This window comes from Uloborus diversus, chromosome 4, assembly GCF_026930045.1.
Source record: "Uloborus diversus isolate 005 chromosome 4, Udiv.v.3.1, whole genome shotgun sequence".
NCBI classification, from domain to species: domain Eukaryota; kingdom Metazoa; phylum Arthropoda; class Arachnida; order Araneae; family Uloboridae; genus Uloborus; species Uloborus diversus.
The window spans coordinates 119,786,780-119,810,195 of NC_072734.1; the positions used below are offsets into that span (position 1 = coordinate 119,786,780).

Sequence of the window (23,416 nt, forward strand, 5' to 3'; positions counted from 1 at the left end):
AATTATCACCGTAAACTCAACGGTCACACACATATTTACATCAAAATACGCAAAAACACAGCGCAAAGGCTCATACATTTTCCAGCGCAACGGCTAAAAGCGAGACTCCACTGTTAGAAAGCAAAACTGACTCTCCTCCACGCCTGGCGTTTTATACCCAGTAAAGAAATATCCAGAAAATCCTACAATGTTCTACCAATTTCTCATAGTTTCTTTTTATTCCATTCACAAATCTTATCATTTAGAAATGCGGGGACCGTATACTTCTGTCGAATGTTAGGGGGTTGTAGGTACATTACAAGAAACTATTTACAGGTTAGGTGACTAAGATAATTTTAGATGAAAAATAATGGAATGAACGCCAAATTTAGCCGGATCACAACAAATTAACAATAAAAATAATTGCTATTTACAAAATTTGTACCAATATTTTATTTGCTGTAGAACAAGAAGCTGATAAAACTTGCAACTCATCTCTTCTTGCAGCATCTACTGCCATTTTAACTGCTTCTCCACCCAAAACGGATCAACCCTCGACCTCGGCAAGGAAACATCCAGATTTTAGCATCCCGAATCAACTACCAAGTAGTCAAACTTCAACATCTAAACATGTCAGTCCATATGAAATATCTCCAATCCCCAGTACAAGAACAATCGTGGTCGCAAGAGTGGCAAGCCTTGTATCATCACTGAATCACCTTACAAAGACTAACTGGCGAAAAGTGTGGAATGTGCATTGAACAACAGTCGGAAAATTGTGAGAGGGGAATCAGTTGCCCGTGAAAAGATAAAACATCCAAAATCTTCAAGACAAGCCAAGAACTCAAAGAGGGAATTCCAGCGACAGTAGTTGAACTAGAAAGGAGACCACATTGATCTTCCTACTGATGGCAACGACAATCATGACGAGTTGGTGGTTCTTGTTTTTGATAAATCTGATGATGGTAATGTAGTATGCATATTTTACGACAGATTCTTTTCAGAAAACATTACAGGAGAAGTTTGGATTCTCTGCTGCAAGACGAAACATCCGAGTGTGTGGGATGGAGAAGAAGCGTTTACTACATTTGTAACTTCTGAAACTAAAAAATGAAATAAATGATTTTTATTTTTCATAAAAATATCTAAGATGATATTTCATAAAATTTTTGAATTAAAATTTCACGCCTTTTATTTATTTTTAAGAGATAAAATAGTTTTTCCTCAAGTGGCCCGTTTTTGGACCACCACTTGAAAAACGTGATTTTGCCTTTTTTCGTAATCATAAAGTTTTAAAACACTTAAAGCTGGTGTTATGGTTTTGAATCCTAAGATCACCTTCATGAATATTTTAAAGAGTTTTTGGCACTAAAATTATCCCTTTAGCGTGAATCAGTAGGTAGAAAATGAAAGTGGTGGCCCGTTTTCGGATCACTTTCTCTACTATAAATGTAGAATTTTTTTCTGAGTTCAGTGAATGCTTTTTCAATATTTAAAATTAAGGTAATAAATTTGGAAGTCAAACACTATTTTTGAGAAACATTTACAGTAGCCTATCTCAGCAACTAGGAGTTTTATATTTTGATATCCAGGTTTTAAAAAAATATGTTTTTAACTGTTAAGAAATATTACCATCTTGATTTTTTAAAATATACTTCAAGAAGACAGTGGTAAGTGTTTGTACCAAGTTTTAGAAAGCAGTATGATTATAAATCTTTTTACAGCACATTAAGTTTGGCTACATTTTGAAGATAATTTTTTTTTTCTTTTTACTTGTAAAAATGTAAGGAAATGCACATTTGACTTTACTTAATTTCTAGATTTATGTTCCTCACATAAAGAGCATTTAATTAGTACCAAAGGATGAATTTTAAACATTATCTCTCAAGTTATTGAGATTTTTAACAGTTGTCTCCTATCTAAGATGGTCGAAATTCGTAAAAATGAGTTTTTCAAACTGTCCATACCTTGACCAGTAATGGAAAAAATGGTTTACAAACTAACATTTGGGAATTTCACTACCGTAAATTTTAGTAATATTTTTATGAAAAAATATGCTCGCATGGAGCAACATAATTCATTAAAATTATGCTACATGACTTGCTCGTAACTATCAAAACTAGCTAGCAGTTTACCATGTAGCACTTATTTTATATGCAACTGATGACACATTTTACGCACTATGAACCGACTTGATTCTAACTCATCCACTTACAGTAGTAAACCACCATTTTCTATTCTTTCATACCTTACTTTACCAGCACTGATTTCCTCAAAATATTAGCACAGTATTAAATACCTTTTTCAGTTCATGTAGCAAAAACGAACACCACCGAAGGAAAAATACGTAGACGTTCTTTTAAAAACGCTTAAACAATAAATGTTTATTCGTGCAGAAAATTCTTATTAAACAATATATGTCAAATAAAATTGTAGTATTTGGGTCATTTTCCAGAATGTGTAACTATTAAACGAAAATCTTTTTCAATTTCAAAAACTTTTTTTTTCTTTTATTCTTAAATGAAAGAGTTACCTACTAGAAGAAACCATAAACAATGGCCCAGCTAAATTCCATTTATTTTACTCATAAATAAAAAAAATTGTTCATGGAAATAAAGAAAAAAAAACTTTTAGTATTTGAAAAAAGAGGCCAGTTTAATATCAAAGAAGTTATTTTATCAATTGTGCAAACAATGAGCTATTTTAATGATTAGTGTGAGTCTAGTATTCAGCTCTCTTCATTAAAGTACGGCTTAAATTTTAGTTATCCTTTTAGCTAAACTTGTGTTAAAAATAGCATAGCATTAATATATTTGCAAATTGTCAAATTTGAGAAAACACTGGTAATTTAAAAGCTTGGTAGACTGTCAAAAATTAATGTATTTCCCCCCGATCATTCATTTTCACCTCAGAAATAATGACATTGATAAGGTTTGGCTTAATAAATGCATTTTTCATGAGAAGACTTTTTTTGATCGTTGCTACAATCTGCAAATGTTAAGCATATAAAAACATGTACACTTCTTTTTTTTTTACATTAGTTTACATCCCTGAAATTCAAGTCCACGGAGGTGAGAACTCCTAATAACCACACTTGGATTTTAAAACAAAATATATCTTCTTTATTTTCAACAAAAATCTCACTACTTCTTCATGGATGAAAATAAACAAGGAGGCTTCCTTGTATCACGGGAAATAAAATGTGATGTCTCTACTGCCATCTGTTAATGAAAAATGGCATTTTGTGTTTGGGTAACGGAGGTGGGAATTTATTGTGTGACGTAATTTCTTATCCTACTAAATGAACTAAAACACAGTATTAAAAAATAAATATACTTAAACAATTAGTGTTTGAGACACTTGTGAAAGAAATAATAAATAACTATATAACTTTAATTAAACAAGTTATTAAGAAACCTAAACAGTCACATCAGGTGTGTGACATGATACGAGGTGAGAATTCACATGCTATGAACCAAAATATATTAAAATAAAAATTATAATTAAAAACATGTTGGCAAATTTGAATGGGTATATTTTTCATGAAATTAAAAAACATTGTTGAATGAATTGTTCCTCAAAGTGTTTACTGTAAAAACGTGTAACAGAAAAGTTACAACTGAGATATTGTAACTTTTCTGAAGAATGACATTTCTGTAATCACTTTTTTTTAATTCTGGATACCAGTAAATTACTACTTACAGTGCTGGCCAAATTATTAGATTAAGACTGTTTAAAAAGCAATTTCTTTATTGATTACATAACTACAGACACATTAACGAACAGTGAAATAATTATCTAATATTTAGTATGCATTCCCTTGTTCTTGATGAGCATTTTAAGTCTTTTTGGCATACTTTTTACAAGGTTTACACCATTTCTTAACTTTTAAAAAAGAGCTAAAAAATTGTTTATATTCACTATTATATATACTCACATACACATACTCATTAATGACCTAAAACTAACTTTAAATATATCAGAACACACTAATAAAAAGAACTAGTGAACTGTTTAAGCTGATTGAGGTTATGTTCCTGGTAGGTAGATAAACAAAGAACATAAATAAAGCAGACAGTGCTGCCACCTGCAAATATTAAATTACGCTAAAATAACATAATAATCAGGGTACAGTATGTACTGTACTTTAACAGTAAAATAAATAGTATTTCAGTACAAATAGTGTACATAAAACAGAAAAAAACCTCTTTAGTCTAATAATTTGGCCAGCACTGTACTGTACAAAGCATTTTTCTGTGAAAATATTAAGAATATTTACTTGAAGTAGAAGAAGACAAACAAGGCGAGACTCAACGCAACCAATGATATTCCATACCCCACATAGTATATCGTCGCTGCTTCCTTCATATCCCATAGCACCTAAAAGTAACAAAAATTTTATTACAGTATACAGTGGCTCCCAAAAGTCTTCGTACACCTACGACTTTGAACGAAATAGGCCCCATTCCTTTGGTTAGAATTAATATTTCGAAATAGGTATTTAATTATAAGATCTATGATCCATTTTTAACAAAACTACATGAAAAGCTTTTAAAAAATATTAAAACTTAATTTTTTAAAAATCAAAAACCAAAAAGTGCCGGAAATTTTATCTCACAAAAGTCTTCGTACACTTTATAAAATGTCTATATATTATTGAATAATCTAACTTTTGATTAAGTTATTAATTAGTGGAATATCATACAGTATTCATAACACCTTTTAAACGTCTGGGAATAGATTTCATTCTTTTTCTTTCTTTTTTTTTTGCGTAACTTCTGAGTAAGTGTTCAACCACCCTTCGAGTCTTGCTGTTTCTAGCTATTTTTTCGTTTCAAAGCCGTATTTTCGTAACTAGCCTCCAGATATCTCTAAATACGTTACATTAAGTTAAAATCTGGAGATTGAGGGGGTATTTTCTAAATTTTAGGACAATTTTCGAGGCACTAGACGCAAACGTTGAAAACCGTGTGCTTCTTATCGTTATCTTGATAAAAAACAAAGTTATTTCCAATAACCAAATTTTTGGCTCAGAGTTCAAAATTGGTTTTTAAAATATTTAAAGGAACAGCATAATTCATTATTACATCAAAAAATTACAAACTACCAAGTACTGATGCTAATATGCACCCTCACACTAGAACACCTCCACCGTCCTGATTAACTGATCCAAATAAGTTCTTAAGATTAAGTCTCTAATTTTTTCTTCTACTTCTAATTATACAAAAAATTAACCAAAAATGTTGAATTCATTTTTATCTGTAAGTAATACGTGATTCTAAAACGCTTTTAGCTTATTTAGCATTGATTTGCGACGAAAATCGTAAGCTTTCTGTTTTTCGCATGACCAAGAAAATTTCTGCGGGAAGAGGTCCAATTTAATCCAGCTAATCAGGGAACTTGGCGAACAATTTTAGGTGTAAATTAAACGTAAAATGTTTCATTTAACTCTGCAGAAACTTTTGCAGCACTCAAATGTGTATTTTTCATAAATTTTTTAACTTTAAATCTCCGATCACGTTTTGTCAACTTGCCGATTGACCTTTTCTTACCTTGTTTTCGGTCCAATTCCTTTCTTTAAAGCATTTTATCAAGCACTTTACTGTACAAACAAATAAATCAACTAATTTAGAGACATTTCAAACCAATTTACCACTACTGTGTGAAAAAAAATTCTAATTTTGAATGGTGTTTGCGGTTTTTTACGAATACCAGCCATTTTACAGTAATAAGCACAATACTAAGGAATAAATAAACAAAAAAAATAAAGCCAAATGACTTATAAGGGTCAACACAATGCAAAAATATTAATAAAATGACATATGATAATTTTAATCAGGAATTTACTCGAAAATATTTGAGTGTACGATGACTTTTGTGGCGTGTTATTTATCTGTCTCTTCTTTTTCTGACTCATTTCAAAAAGAAGTTCCAACAATATTTTGAAAAAACCAATGGGTTGTATTTAGAATGACATAGGAATGATGTGAAAAAATATTGGACTTAATATTCGAATTCAGTTTCGAGTTATTTTGGTTTTACTAAAAAAATTCAAAGTGTACGAACACTTTTGGGAGACACTGTATTTACAAACAGCAACCATTTCATACACAATAAATCCTCATTTATCCGAAACTCATGTAAATGTACAATGGAAACTTTTATGACTGCAAAAGATAATTTTTAATACAAACAAAATCCTTTTTACAAAATACAGTTATAGTTCGTACTTTTTTAAGCATTTTTATTATACTTGTCCTGATTGTCACGGAGAAATCTGAGACCTGGTTTTGCTTATATCTCTGCAACTAGACCACTTAGAGACTTCGGGATTTCACTAAATGATTTGCTTAATCTTAAGGTACAACTTAGAGCTGAAAAATTAAAATTCTAAAATAAAATCATTATTTCAGTTAGGATGGAAAACAGCAAATTTCATGTTATTTCCCTATTAAATTTTTAAATATAAAATCCATTCTTACAAATTTTATTACCTTGCAACAGTAATGTTAAAAGCAATCATAATGAAAATTTTGAATCAAGGCTTCTCTGAAGCAAACATGAAATTAGCACTAGACGTTAAATCCCGGTTATCACAAATTTGCCATTTCAACTGCGCTTGCGCGCGGACTTAGCTTTTCGGGCTTTCTATTTTAAGATTTCGTGTTGCTTGTTTATATTTAGGCTGAGCGAGAGCCCCACCAAATTAATGAATGCGATTAGAATTTTTCACAGCGATTTCGTGATATATTAGATGAAACTACGGTTACGAATAACTGATAATCTTAAGAGAAAAATGAAACTTCAATATTTATTAGTTTGGAAATATTTATTTAATATAAATGTGAAACACGTTGTGTACTTCAAAAATGATTGGAACACTCAGTACAGAAATCCGTCTTTTGCGGATATTTTACGTTAGGCGTAAATAACTTACTATTAGGGGCATTCCACGGTATTTTTGACATTTATGTAGAGTCCGTAACGTGACTTTTTTGTCATAACTTTTTAATTTACTGTTTTATTAGCATATTATTTTATTGTGATCTTTTCCTACCAACACACCAGCTCAAACTAAAATAATTTGCAAATCAAACGGTAAATTAAAAAGTTATGGCAAAAAAAGGTCACGTTACGGATTTTACATAATGTCAAAAATACCGTGGAATGCCCCATTATACATTTTTATTTAGGTTGAAGTTTCGGCTTTGTATTAGAAGTGATGCTGCAATTCTAGTACGCTCTTCTGATGTTAAAAATTTGGTCCTGAAAAGGGAGAGACAAATCACACACCGAATCCATTAATAATTACGACGCAAAATTCAATCTTTACCGAGACCTAAAAGCTAAATCAGAGAAAACTTTGTGATTTCTAATTTTTATCTGTTGCCATCTCATATTTATTACCAAACTTAAATTGTTTGTAATTAATATTAGCAAGATTTTTGAAAACAGCTAAGTCCGCACGCAAGCGCAGTTGAAATGGCAAATTTTTGATAACCGGGATTTAACGTCGAGTTGAAATTAGCAAGCATAAATCCTAGAGAGGAAAAAGGATTAAATTTTAGCGCCAACTGCTTAAAGTTTTAGACACGTATATAGGTTTTTTCCCCTTTTAGTACCGAGCGTTTATATCAAAAAATAAGGTGAAGTTTCGTGAGGGTAAAATTATTCTATTTCTGAAATACATTTACACTAAGAAGAATAAAATAACATAATTTTTTAAAAAATACCAAGCACTTTTCATATTGCACTCAAAAGGACAAAATAACTTTTCTAGGTCAGAAAGGACAATTTAAGAATTCCTGTAGTTTTCGAAAATTCCAAAAAAATGACACCACAAACGAAAAGTGCGGTTCTAGTCATTTCAAATCAAACTTTCTCAATAAGAAAAGTAGGCATGTTTCAACACTCAAAGTTATGATTGAAAGCTAGAAAAGGATAAAAACGTCTCTTCATGACTTAAGCCTCACTTTTCTTCGTTTGTGGTGTCATTTTCTTGGAATTTTCGAAAACTACCGGAATTCTTAAATTGTTCTCTCTGACCCAGAAAAGTTATTTTGTCCTTTTGAGTGCATTATAAAAAGAGCTTGGTATTAAAAAAAAAAAAAAAATCTGTTATTTTGTAAAATGAAAATTTTTTTGTGACCATGAAAGCGTTTTATTAGAAATTTAAAAATGCTTATAAAATATGAGGCGAAGCTACTTCAACATTACGATTTAAAAAAAATGAAATTCTTAAAAAAAAAACAAAGACAAAAACCATTAGGTCCTTCGAATAGAGTAGAAATGTTCTAAACTGAGTGTTTCAACAATGAATGTATGATAACTCATTTTGTTTGTAATTCTTCAAATCTATTTCGTGCTGTTTCAATTTAGGGTAATCGACTAGTCGTCGTGGATGGAAGGGGGTGGGGGAAGGATCAGCTCGTTCTCATATTAACTCTCTGGTATAGCATACAATATGGTTTAAAACTGGCATTTTACCCGAACTTCCCTGTTTCACATTCTACATGAGTTCAATTTCGCAATTTCTTGAAATTTATTTCAGTTGCGATTTGTGGCATCGTTATTAGAAGGACCTACAAAATTGATTAATGGTTTATGGTTACTACTCTCTACTCACTGTTTAAGATTATATATTGTTTTGCTAGGTTATGTATGAAACAAAACAAAAATCGATTTCGATTTTTGTTACGATGTGAATGCTGTACACTTGAAGAAAAAGGAATATTTGATCTTAAGATTGGTCATTCAGGCAACTTAGCTCCAATTTTTCTGTTTTAAACTATCTCATTCATATTTTAATAGTTCATTGTGTTTGCTAGCATATGCTAGCAAACACAATGAACTATTTCACACACAATGAAGCGAGCTCTTTTGCTAGAATGAACTGTGTTTTTAGAAAAGGCAGGGAATTACTTTCAAAGTCTTGAAAGATTTTGAATTCAACATATGTTAAAGTTTTTTAAAAAGTAAGTTACGGGCATATTTTTGGTTTTTCAAAAAAATAGAAAAAAAGCTGGCCCGAGGTAAAGCACGCAAAAGATTCCAACCTGAGAGTCATTACACACTTGTGATTTTCAAAAAATTTTTAATGCTGTTTTTTTCCAGTACGGGATACGCCTTTTTGTTTCGCATTGTTTCAATATGAAAAATAGTGGTTTTTAATTAAAAACCATATGGTTCCAATTGAAAAAATAGTTTCATACCTTCCTTATTACAACCTAAAAAAATAAAAAATAAAAATAAAATAAAATCATTTTTTGATGTTTGTTTTCAAAATAAACAACTTTTCAAACTTTTGATTTTTTTCACTGTTATTCCACCATTGAGCAATATATTCTCTTAAAATGAGAGCTTCCACTTTAGGGTTTAACAGGTTTGACAGCATTTAAAAAGAAGAGTTTTTTCTGGAACTATAAATGCAAATTTAAACCGGAAAATTCAAAAGTGTATTACGTAACAAGTGGTCAAAAAAAACATTTTTAATTTTGCCAAAAACTTTCATTTTTCGTTGTCATCAAATTCAGGCTTTTTAAATTTTAGGGAAACAAGAAGACAATCCTTGAGCACTACGTTAAAAGGTTGCGTTCTGAGAAAAGTACCGTAAACGCGATTAACTTTTCAACCTGAGGTACATCTTAGGCAACATACTCCTGTGTTGTTTTCATCTTTATCTTTACTCATAATAAAGCTGAAAGTCTGTATCACTGTCCGGATATCTGTCTGAATGTCTGTGACGCGCATAGCGCCAAGACTGTAAGGTCGATTTTCATGAAATTTGGCACAAAATTAGTTTACAGCATGGAGGTGCGCACCTCGAAGCGATTTTTCGAAAATTCTATTTTGTTCTTTTTCTATTCCAATTTTAAGAACATTTTACTGATCAAATTATCATAATTTGGACGAGCAAATTATCATAACGTGGACAAGCAAATTATTATAACGTGGACGAGCAAACTACCATAAAGTTGACGAGCAAATGATCATAACGTGGACAAGCAAATTATTATAACGTGAACGAGCAAACTAACATAACGTGGACGAGCAAATTAGAAAGAAAATTGGCGAGACATTCATCATCCATTATTTGTAAATATACAGGCGAATCAGATGACCTTCAAAATTTCTCCTACGGGCAAAGTCATGCTGTTACCGCAAGTAAAAAATAAAATTCCCGGATGAAGTGGCAACTAAAAATGGAAATGTAGTAATTTAGCAAAATTAAATGTGTCTCATAGCCAATTCCCAATGAACAAAATTTTGACTTTTCAATTCACATATAAAAACGCTCATTTTCTAAATGTCTCTAAAATCTGTTAAACTCCAAAGTGAAAGCTTTCTTTTACAGGGCAAGTTGTACTCAATTTACTGATCGACGGTGATTTTTTTTTTTTTTTTGAAGATGGAAATTTTGAAAAATCGCTATCATCAAAAAATGATTGAAACTTTTTTTGAAAAGGATGTAGAAAGAAAAATTGCACTCACATTTGATAAAGCAGTTTTACAATTTTGTCGGAAATTGTGAATGCACTGTAATAAACTAGGGAAACTAGACAGATTAGTGTAAAGGATCTTTGCGACAAAAAAAAAAAAAAAAAAAAGTGTTGCTTTCGCATAAGGTTGTTTTAAGCGCAGTTAATGGAAAACTATGCTACAAATTATCGTAAATTGCCTTACTACAGGGCTATCATTGAGAATTAACACGGTTACCAGTTTCATCAGGTCACCTAATAGAAATTATATTCCTTCAAAGGCGGTTTTAAAAGAAAAAAGAAAGAGTACAAATGTAAACTGAAAATAAGCAAATGAAAATGTACATTTCGAGTAATGTGAAGGATTTTTACCATTAAGCTGAATAAGCTACTTTTGATTTTGAAATAAAGAAGATAAAGCTAGGTACTATCGCAATTAAAAATTCCATTACGCTTCATTACTTAGTAGGAATGTTAATGATGTATTTTCAGAGCCGTTTTGAAATCCTCTATTTGGGAGGTTTTGATTCTTTAAGGGAAAAGACTGAAAAGGCTGTTCCTATTTATTTATTTGTTTTGTAAAGAAAAAATGTGTGTGTGTGGATCATTTAAAGTGAAAAAGGTAACGCTTAGAAACTTGAAATTCCGTACGCAGAGGTTATTTTTACCAAAGTGGTGCTGAAAATTAAATAGAAAAAGGATTTCCGTAATTTTAGCAGCCTTTAGTGCATTTTACCTTGCAGATCACAAACTGTCTCAAAAAATATCTTTTGACCCCAAGCACAAAAAAACCTGATTACGAATAATGACGTTTTTTAATAATAATGTCAGCTGCGTAAGCAAAATCTAAGTGACGAAAAAAGAAACACTATGCATTCAAGTTTTTAGAGCTTTGAATTTTGATACAAAATTATTTACAACAATTTATCCCATAAAGATTAGATATTTTCTAAAGTGCTTCCTTATTGCTGTTTTGCAGTGCTAAATAGATTAGATATTTTGTTTAATGCTTTTTTGCAAGTTCAACGCCATTAATGCTCATTTACTTGTTTGGTGTTGCTTAGGTACTTTTTCTTGGCACGGACCAATGCGAAACAAAATATAAAAGAATGTTTTTTTTTTTTTTAAATTCTAAAGACTATTCTTATAAGATTGGTTTGCGCTAAAAAGAAGGAAATTCAATAAGTGTATTGTTTCTTTATTAAAACACTAAAAGGTTGCAGTTGATCTTAAGATCTTCATATTTAGAGTAATTCTAAAGCAACCAAAAAAATTTAATTTAAAAATTTAGAGAAGAAAGGGGTGGTATAGTAAAAGCTATTCGTAAAAAGCTGTACACTGCTTATTTTCTCTTCTCTCAATTTTTAATTTAAATTCTATTGGTTGCTTTAGAATTATTCTAAATATAAAGATATTAAGATCAATTGCAACTTTTTAGTGTTTTAATCAAGAAACCATAGACTTATTTTACTTCATTCTTTTTACGTAATGATGAAGAAATTAGTTAAATTACAATCTTTATAGCAAGATTGCATGAAGTTAATAAATTTTAACTATAAAGACTTATGTCTTTGATCCTTCATTATTGGAGGGCTGCATTTGAGACACAACGCTAGTCAGGCCATATTCTTTTTGCTCTGCTATTTAAGCTGTCTCTTATAAGCGTGTAAATACGTTGCCAAGGAGAATTAAGGAAATTTAAAAAAAAAACTTCGATCTGAATAATGTAAGCGGAGGATAGTATTTGAAACAAAATATTACAGACAGAAAGATTTAGGCTGTATTCGATATAACAATCTGAATAATTTTGCTTTAGTTTTAATTTGGCAGCGCTATTGTGTCTCTTTTATGTTTTAGAAGAAAAAATGCATAAGAAGAAAACCAAGAAACTAATGAACTTACTTAAATCTGAAATTTAAAAAAGTTGAATGATGACAAGTTTTTAACTGTGAGTTACAATGGTTTTCAAAGAAAAAGTGTACGATCCCTTTATTTAATCAAAAACAAAGAAACTTTTAATGTTAAACTATATAGTTAGTTGAGTCCTCAAAATTAACTAATAGAAAAAGAGGAAAAAGAAAAACAAATAAAATACTAACCTGAAAAAATTCTTCTTCATGCAATGTCAGCGGTGTACAAGAACGATAATTTGACCAAGTAGACCAAGTTCCGTTCTCCAAGCAATATCGACTTGCATTGCCTGAGGGAAAGACAAAAATCACACGAATGAATCATGCAATCATGATTTATTGTTGTTGTTGCTAAATTCAGACTGCCTAGCATAGCTAGACAATCTCCGCAAATCCGAAAATCTCCAGGAGGATCCCAATGACCAGTAGCGCCCGCTGGCGAAGTGGGCGGTACGCTCTCCCTACACCTACCTACCGCTTTGAACTTCTACCAAATGGCGGTTTGCCAATTGGCAGAAATTCAATAAAACCAATAATGTTAGCAATTCATAATGAAAAATATTAATATTCATTCATGAACTAAAGCCTTAGAACATTACTTGGGACCTAGTTCCAGGAAGATCATAATGACGTCGAAAACTTAGAGAGGAGAGGGAGGGTTACATAAGTACATATATATATATATAGAGAGGTTTTCAGTTTCTGGTTTCAGGCGGAAGCCATTTCTATATCTAAGTATCAGCAATATGAACCCAATCGTAAATATTAAATTCATTCAGAAATAGGGGGATCTGGGAATTTGAAATTGTAGTTTTAATAACACTTTTTTAGGCGATCTTGGTAACGTTAGGTGTTGGCGAAGAAGAGGTACGGGCTTGCTCTACTCGGCAATTTTTCGAAATTGAAACTCCAACTACTGAGAGGTACATTATGTTGCATTGTTTTAGGGAGAGGGGTTTTGAGGACTGTCTTCCGAAGGTTTTTAAGAGCTGTACCTTTAAAATCGAAGTTTTAGAGTATTTAGGCGTAATGTGGGGGGGGGGGGGGGGCGCTGGAGAGGAGATATTTGTGGTCCATTTCTCTATTTTTCGTAGAAATTTTGAAAACGCGAATGCATGTCATCTTTCGGTAATGTTTGTGTTAGAGGACTGGAAATTTTTCGAAGCTGAAGATCCAAAATCGTGACTTTAGCTCAATTTCGTTGATGTTAGAGGGAGAATTTTATTTCCCACGATTTTTTTTCAAAATTGAAGGGGCGGGAGGATCACTCGAAAATCTTTAGAAATTGTAGATTTAAAAACGCAGTTTTACAATGTTTGGCAATGTTAGGAAGAATAATTTTTTTCTTCTTTTAAGTTGTAAGAGATAATATATTGTATATATATTTATCAAATTTCAAAAATGTTTTAAAGTATGTCTTTCCTTATTGAGAGTTGAAAACTCATTTCTGCAGATAATAACGTTTACCTGACCACTTCAGATTGCTTTTAAACCTTCAAAAGTTTTTTTTTTTACATTGGACGATCTTTTTAAATAGCAAAGGATCTTTCTACACTACTCCGCCAAGAATAATATTTTTGAAGTTCTGAGTGACATTTTATTTGGAATATTTCTTAATGATAAAAAAAACGGACTCCAGAAGAATAATTATGAATTTTTATAAACTATTTCCAAGGTTTACTCTATTTTTGAATTGTAAAATATAGTTTCTCCCGTTGAACCCACAATGCAAATTGTTAATATCAGAGAATGATTCTTACACCGAATGTTAGAGTATGATCGTTTTTAGCAAGGAAGAAACATTTTGAATTCCTGACTATATTTTTATTTGCTAACACTTTTTTCAGTTTGATTGCACTTCCTTTTTTGGAACGTCATATCTTAGTTTGATTATTTTCACGTTTCAGACCAGGAGATTAAAAAAATAGTTCAGGTAAGTAGGAAATGTATTTTCTTTTTTAAACGTTAACAACAGTTCTAAAATTTTGATTTACTTTAAGTACTAAAAGTTTTCTCCCGAGAAAAAAATAAATACTAGAGAGTCAATGATGCTTTAATTTGAAACTGTTGGTAAATTAGACGAGCAGAGCATTATTAATATTCTTCCAAAATGGAACAAGATATTCAAATAATAGCAGTTAAATTAACAGCAAGTTTGAGGCTCAATTACCAGGTACATCACTAAGCAAAACAGTTATGACTGTAATCATTCCTAAGAATAATTCTCAAATTGTAATAAGTTTATCTTTTGAAAACTATTTCTAATATAATTTTCTTAATAACTATTTTATTGTCAAGCCATTGAGTTGTAAAGTAGAATATTTTAACAATCTTACTAATATTATATATGCGAAAGTTTGTCTGTATGGATGTATGTATGGATGTATGGATGGATGTATGGATGTTTGTTACTCTTTCACGCAAAAACTACTGAACGGATTTTGATGAAACTTTACAATAATATAGCTTATGCATCAGAATAACACATAGGGTAGTTTTCGTCCCGTTATGGGGGGCAAAACCCCCTTAGGGGGGCAATAAAACACAATTTTTGTATAAATTCTCTAATATTGGGATGAAAAAATACTTGCACATATTTACATTATATGTCCATCGAAAGCTCTGATTTTTCTGCTGAAGATGGCACCTGTTCGAAATTTCTAGGTAGAATAAAAAACGAGTTATGAGCTTTTTAGATCCATGTTCGAAGGCTTTCCTCAACTCAATACAGTATTTAGTGTATCATCTCAACTCCCTGTCGATAGCGGCAATTGTTGTATTGTTGACTATCTTTGCTTTTCGTGACTGTTCAAGGCTTTTCTCAAGTCAAATCTTGAAGTAAGATTTTTGCACAAGATTGGCAAATAATACATGATTTGGCTGATGATTTTCCACTTAAACGGAACTTTAATGTAATTAATGGTTTTTATTATTATTTATGCTGATTGAACACTTACTCATTATCCAAACAACCAGCAGATCGCCAAAATTTTTGCAGAAAGATTTCCGTAGCTGATGCATTTGGCAGTTTTTTCAACGTTGCTGTTTTTGAAGCCGAAGACTACGTCATAATGTTTCTCAGCTTTCACCATGTAAACAAAATATCGCCAATCAAAGAATTTTCAAAAGACTGTGACTTTTTTACTGTGTTAAATAATCCAGCAACTAAATTAGGCAAATCCATAAGCAGCACAAAAACTTTCATTAATTTTCCTTTTTGCACAATTTCAAACAATCACCAAATTGTATTACTTATTTTGGTAACATTTCGGATGAAACTGTTTAGCGCCATTTTATGGTGACCAAAAATATCTCAGCATCTGGCGACGACATCTCTGTAACGAAAATTAATATCATATCGTTTTACAAAGTAAGGAAAGAATGGGGGAGCATCATCGAAGGTAACCCGAAACGACTTTCGCAAATTCGGTAAAATCGCACCAAGAGCCACAATGATTGAAATTTCCCGAAATAACTAAAGCAAGTATAAGGGGATTACGAGCGCAGCTACTTTTTTTTAATCACTTCGTACTTCATTAGCCATATAGAGAAGGTTTTAGACTCCATGTTAAAAAAAAAGTATCAACAAATTAATCTTTTTAAATATGAGAAGATTAATTTCATGTTTTTTAAATTTGTATATGCTTAAATATAGTGCATTCGTTTCTAAATCAATACTACTTTCTTCTTTATACTTATTGCTATTTTAGTTTTATGGGTAAGGAAGAAACTCGATTTTTAATCACGTCAAAAAGATGTGTTTTGAATTCTTTCACTCAAAACAGAAAACAAAAGCAAGTAACGATTTTTTCTAATAATTATTACTGACCCAGGCAACGCCGGGTATTTTTGCTAGTTGAAAATATTTTTATAATGGAAAACAGTGCATAAGCCGAGGAGAAAAAAATACCTTTTCTAAAAATATAAATTGAATTTAAATACAGCGAAATAAAATTAATAATTCTACCTTTGAGTAAGGAAAAAGTATTTCGACTTTATGTTTTTAGACATTATGAGTCAAATAAAATTGAGTCGACTAACTAATTTCAATGTCTTCTGATAGGATTACAATCAAAACGGAAACTTTTCAAAGAAAAAGTAATGAAATCATAGTTACTCAAAAGAGAAAGGAAAGCATTGAAATGTCTTACTGTTAACGTCGTATCTCACTCCATTGAACTCAGCAAAGCAAGGGACGTAAGCCATACTTCCAGCCGCCGAGGTAGGCCAACAAGAAACCCCGTCGTACGTGCTGTTGCAGTAAAGTTCACCTAAAACAAAATGAACATTTTTGCTCATTACTCAAACAAACCAGTGCTGGATTTGTTCATGAGTTGAACATGTTATAGCTTAGAGCCCCCTTTGTTGGGGGCCCCCAAATCATGGAAAGAAATGATACGTCCTTAAAAAAATGAAACGTTCTTTAAAAAAATAATTTCATTTCCAAATGCTTGAACAAACCTAGAGAATTTGGAAAAATACAGTTATGAACTTAAGTTACAAGATTTCTAACAAATGAGAGGAGCGGGGGGATACCAAAATATGCCTAAGTCAGCTCCTCAATACATCCTGGATCAAAAAAGCTAAAATCATGGTTCTCGCGTTTCTGAAGCATATCACTTGAGACAAAGTTTGAGACTTGCATGTATCATATCTTGCATTTCATTTAAACCCATTATTCAGTATTTTGGAAGTTTCTTCATTACTGTTTGATGTTATCTTACTTCTACTGCAAACGGTTCATCTGTTTAGCAGGAGTAAAAACTATTACATTACTTCTATTCTTTTTCTGCACTACTTTTAGTTGAAGAAATTTGTTGTTATGAGAATTATTCGGTTACTTCTATATTTTAACTTAAACCATGCGTTTCTTAGAAAAGTAAAACGAGTTCTGTAAAACTATACAATCAAGTATTAAAATGTCAGACTGGAAAGTTCAAATGAAGTGCCATAAATATTTTAAATTGTTATAGAGTCTTTTTAAATAATAAAAAAAGTCTTTGAAACTCCTCTGTTAGTACTTCTATCTTATTATAATTATGAAGTGTGTTAATTGTCCCAATAGTCAAGCTGTTACTCTCTCGTTACCTATTTTCCAAATCTCTAAGAATCAAATGCAAAATGAACAAACAGTAAAAAAAAAAAAACGTATAAAATGCTTTAAAAGAAATGGCTTAGTAGTGTTCTGTTTGTCGGTGGATTGGGGAAATAATCAAAAGTGAACTATACAGAAAGCCGATGTGAGCAAGTAAAGATGAACTTTTTCTCCTTCTTCGTTCTTCTTTGTGGGTAAATGTCAACGATTTGTCGAACCAGTAGCAATTTTTGCTGTGGTTGATCTAAATTTGTAAAAGAACGTATAACTTTGAAAAGGTTTCTGTTAGCCTACGTTTTCATCTTATTAATGTAGTCCCAATTACAAAATACAGAATTTTGTATCTTTTCTTCAAAATTTTCTCCGGGGGAGGGAAGCGATCTCCCGCAGCCCCTGAAATTAGGAATATTGTATACCCCACTTAAAAGGAGTTACTTTCTCACTCCTGAGATACGCATCCTCTTTCAAGGTCAATCCAAAAAAAAAAAATACTGCCGCAGAAAAAAAAGAGAAAAAAAAACATGGGGGGGGGGGGGCTTTATTAGCGAAAAAGACACTTAAGTAAAAAGAAAAGGCCCGTTTTGCCTTCGATAAAGTTTTTCGGACTAGAAAAATGGGCCCCATACCTACTTAGGCCCCGTTAAGTTTTAATCCGACCCTTAACGAAACTCTATACGGTGTCTACGTATTAAAAGTTTCCTTCTGCATATTGAAAATAGTTAATTAATGCACCTACCCTTCATTCAGAAAATGAGAAAAAAAAACCCTATTTGAGTTATTCAAGAACTTTTTTTTAAGGATATTTGAGTGAAATCAGTTTTTTTCAAGACTCAAGGCATACAATACAATATGCATATGAAAATATTCGAAACATATTTTTGTTGAAGAACTGAAACGTTATTCGTTTTTCGTTGATAAAACTCCTTCTAAAGAAAAAATCAAGTTTAACATTCCAGAAACTTGAGCTGCGGTACAGCCGTCTTTACGACTCCTTGCGTGTGTGCTTGTTTCCATCATCAACTCTGGCCGACAAGGAATAGTGACTTAAGTAAGAAAATTTAATATGCGTTTCAACAGATTTTCTTTTAAGTTGGATACTTTGGGAGCGGGTTTCACTTACACTGGCCTCAAAAAGTTTAGGTACAACATGTTTTTCGAAGCTCACCATAAAAAAATGGCGGTAACAATAAAATGCATAGTTTGCATGAATGATGATAACGAACTTTAAAATCATATATAAAAAACGATAGGTACCACTTTTTTTTATAGAAAAGAACAGATTTTTATGAGTGAGAAAAAAATGCAAATATCAAGCTTTCGTACTTTTGTGTGTAAGTTGTGTTGAGTTTCAACTAATGTTGGCAGTTTCGGTAACAATAGTCAATAGAGTTTCGAAAATGTCTCAGAGATGTCGTTTACCCGATTCGTTAAGGTGGCGGGCAGTTGGATGGATGGAAATGGGATTGTCACAGGTTGATGCTGCTAGACGTCTCAATGTGTCTCGTATTTGTTCAGTGACTTTGGGATCAATACCAATCCAAAGATTCTGTGTGCAGAAGACTTGTTCGAGACCAACCAGGAGCTACAGCACCTGCAGAAGACTGTTTTTTAGTTCTTTCGACCCGAAGGAGAAGAACCACTATTGTGCCGCAGCTCAATCAATTGTTGTTTTTTTTTTCTTCAAAATCATTTTTCTCTTCCATCTAAGAGCTTTCAAAAATTATGATATACTAGCAAAAATACCCGGCGTTGCCTGGGTCAGTAATAATTATTAGAAAAAATCGTTACTTGCTTTTGTTTTCTGTTTTAAGTGAAAGAATTTAAAACACATCTTTTTGACGTGATTAAAAATCGAGTTTCTTCCTTACCCATAAAACTAAAATAGCAATAAGTATAAAGAACAAAGTAGTATTGATTTAGAACCGAAAGCACTATATTTAAGCATATGCAAATTTAAAAAAACATGAAATTAATCTTCTCATGTTTAAAAAGATTAATCTGTTGATACTTTTTTTTTTTAACACGGAGTCTAAAACCTTCTCTGTATGGCTAATGAAGTACGAAGTGATTAAAAAAAAAGTAGCTGCGCTCGTAATCCCCTTATACTTGCTTTAGTTATTTCGGGAGATTTCAATCATTGTGGCTCTTGGTGCGATTTTACCGAATTTGCGAAAGTCGTTTCGGGGTACCTTCGATGATGCACCCCATTCTTTCCTTACTTTGTAAAACGATATGATATTAATTTTCGTTACAGAGATATCGTCGCCAGATGCTGAGATATTTTTGGTCACCATAAAATGGCGCTAAACAGTTTCATCCGAAATGTTACCAAAATAAGTAATAAAATTTGGTGATTGTTTGAAATTGTGCAAAAAGGAAAATTAATGGAAGTTTTTGTGCTGTTTATGGATTTGCCTAATTTAGTTGCTGGATTATTTAACACAGTAAAAAAAGTCTTTTGAAAATTCTTTGATTGGCGATATTTTGTTTACATGGTGAAAGCTGAGAAACATTATGACGTAGTCTTCGGCTTCAAAAACAGCAACGTTGAAAAAACTGCCAAATGCATCAGCTACGGAAATCTTTCTGCAAAAATTTTGGCGATCTGCTGGTTGTTTGGATAATGAGTAAGTGTTCAATCAGCATAAACAATAATAAAAACCATTAATTACATTAAAGTTCCGTTTAAATGGAAAATCATCAGCCAAATCATGTATTATTTGCCAATCTTGTGCAAAAAACTTACTTCAAGATTTGACTTGAGAAAAGCCTTGAACAATCACGAAAAGCAAAGAAAGTCAACAATACAACAATTGTCGCTATCGACAGGGAGTTGAGATGATACACTAAATACTGTATTGAGTTGAAGAAAGCCTTCGAACATGGATCTAAAAAGCTCATAACTCGTTTTTTATTCTACTTAGAAATTTCGAACAGGTGCCATCTTCAGCAGAAAAATCAGAGCTTTCGATGGAGATATAACGTAAATATGTGCAAGTATTTTTTCATCCCAATATTAGAGAATTTATACAAAAATTGTGTTTTTATTGCCCCCCTAAGGGGGTTTTGCCCCCCCATAACGGGACGAAAACTACCCTATGTGTTATTCTGATGCATAAGCTATATTATTGTAAAGTTTCATCAAAATCCGTTCAGTAGTTTTTTGCGTGAAAGAGTAACAAACATCCATACATCCATCCATACATCCATACATCCATCCATACAGACAAACTTTCGCATATATAATATTAGTAAGACAGTAAAAAAAGTCTTTTGAAAATTCTTTGATTGGCGATATTTTGTTTACATGGTGAAAGCTGAGAAACATTATGACGTAGTCTTCGGCTTCAAAAACAGCAACGTTGAAAAAACTGCCAAATGCATCAGCTACGGAAATCTTTCTGCAAAAATTTTGGCGATCTGCTGGTTGTTTGGATAATGAGTAAGTGTTCAATCAGCATAAACAATAATAAAAACCATTAATTACATTAAAGTTCCGTTTAAATGGAAAATCATCAGCCAAATCATGTATTATTTGCCAATCTTGTGCAAAAAACTTACTTCAAGATTTGACTTGAGAAAAGCCTTGAACAATCACAAAAAGCAAAGAAAGTCAACAATACAACAATTGTCGCTATCGACAGGGAGTTGAGATGATACACTAAATACTGTATTGAGTTGAGGAAAGCCTTCGAACATGGATCTAAAAAGCTCATAACTCGTTTTTTATTCTACTTAGAAATTTCGAACAGGTGCCATCTTCAGCAGAAAAATCAGAGCTTTCGATGGAGATATAATGTAAATATGTGCAAGTATTTTTTCATCCCAATATTAGAGAATTTATACAAAAATTGTGTTTTATTGCCCCCCTAAGGGGGTTTTGCCCCCCCATAACGGGACGAAAACTACCCTATGTGTTATTCTGATGCATAAGCTATATTATTGTAAAGTTTCATCAAAATCCGTTCAGTAGTGTTTGCGTGAAAGAGTAACAAACATCCATACATCCATCCATACATCCATCCATACAGACAAACTTTCGCATATATAATATTAGTAAGATTTTCATAAAAATTTGAATTACTTATGCTAGGGACTAATCACAATAAGCGTTGCAGCTTAGTTCCATTTTTAAGAGCATTCAAACTTTATCTTCTCATTTTCTATTTTGATGAAGTTTCTATATTTCCACGTAGGGCAACAACAACAGTAGAGAAGCAACAGAGTGAAACGAATAATTTACACCTAACCGACAACTAATTCTCTAACTAATTGAATCGATTATTTTAGGAAGGGCGTAAGTGATGTTAATTTCAATTGAACGTATGCCCTTTCTGAAATAATCGATTCAACAATACTAAACATCGGATACACATTTGTTTATCGTCTCGGAAGAATATTCGGAAATATTCCAGTAAATTCTCGTAGGTTTGAAATGCCGCTTAATTTAGCAACATTTGGCGCCAAAAAGGAAGTCAGATTGATGACATGCTAATCTTCCTCCAACCCCATATTATTCAATATTAAAACTGGTGCAAAGCAGGGAAAACTATACACAAGTATGGCGTCGAAAACTAAGGTAATTTTGTATCAAAAAGAACAGCGAAATTTAGTTACAAGAAAAAAATTAAGCATATAAAGTTTTAAAAGAAGTATTTTTTTTTAAACATTTGTGTACAAAATTTGAAAGTGTCTTTTGTTTCGTATCTAGTTTAGAAAATAATGCAATTCATAAGGATCTTTTACAAGTGCTAATAAACTTCAATATATCCCTATTCTGAATATTTCCTACTTAAATGTAGTCACGTAAATGAATTTACCTGTTAAAATGTTCCAAGGAACTTAAACTATTTACTACGGAACTTAATTATAGTTTTAAATAAACAAGCTCCTGAAATGTAGCTCATCTTACGGAAATGTTATTTGAATGATTACGAGTTTTACAGTTTGCCCAGTTTATTTCTAAGGGAACAAGAAACCCAGCCCAAGCAATGAATTTGTTGAAATTTTAAACACAATTAAATGTTAATGTGCTCTAATTGTATATTTTCTTCGTTTACAAAGTTTAGAAATAAAGCAATGAAAAAAATTTTGGTAAACGTCATCAAAAAATAGTTATTTAAAATATCAGTTTATATAGTGTTGAATAAAAAAGCGTGGAATTAAAAAAAAAAAAACTTTGATGTTGCTAACAGACACACACACACACACTACAGTTGCTAAAACTTGTTCTTATCTACATTAAAACAGCCAATACTAGTGGAAAAACGTACCCCCCCCCCACCAAAAAAAAGGAGGAATATTCCTGGTTTCAGTTTGGCACATTGCCTCTTTTTTTTTTTATTGTGCGAGTCTTACAACTCAAAAATGCGTGTATGCATTTTTTTTTGGTGTACGACATCTGGTGTACGACTTCATTTTTTCTATTTTAGATGACCAGCATTGTATCGTTACAGATAAAAGTAATTTCGATTGAGTTGGTTTTGAAGTAAATCAGCCTTTAAAAAATTCGTTGGAATTCCAACCAATTTCATATGGTATTTAAATGTTACGCCATTTACTACAGCAACCAGGAGAATTGAAAATGCGATTTGTTTTAGGAATTTTTTATATTTTTGTTGTTGATGCTACCAGTATGATGAGACAAAACATAGGCAAAATTTCAGTCTCTGGATGCTGTAGGAGAGTGTTTGCGTATGCTAGATGTATATTTCCGATAATCTAGAGCTTTTCAACCTTTTTCAATCATTAATACTAACATTTTTTGCTAAACATTTATTTAAAATTTCGTAAACCAACTTCCAAGTATTGCTTTTCAATATTTATTCAACTATTTAACTTATATTTTGAAGATTTTTGATTTTGTTTTGTTCTTTTAAAGGTAACCATGCGTACAGAATTCCCTGTGACAGTCCAAAAGTTCTAGTCCCTGGCCCGAGTCAACATTCGTGTTT

At 31.8% G+C, this 23,416-nt stretch overlaps 1 protein-coding gene across 1 annotated transcript in view; it reads right to left on the minus strand.

Annotated features, from left to right (window-relative positions):
• LOC129221384 (diuretic hormone receptor-like) overlaps positions 1–23,416 on the minus strand; it is a 165,390-nt gene that overhangs the window by 29,501 nt on the left and 112,473 nt on the right. The window contains exons 3-5 of the mRNA XM_054855853.1: positions 16,519–16,638; positions 12,557–12,657; positions 4,259–4,359 (exon numbers count right to left, since the gene is read on the minus strand). Coding sequence (XP_054711828.1) covers positions 4,259–4,359; positions 12,557–12,657; positions 16,519–16,638 — 322 coding nt within the window. The remainder of the gene's footprint in view (positions 1–4,258; positions 4,360–12,556; positions 12,658–16,518; positions 16,639–23,416) is intronic.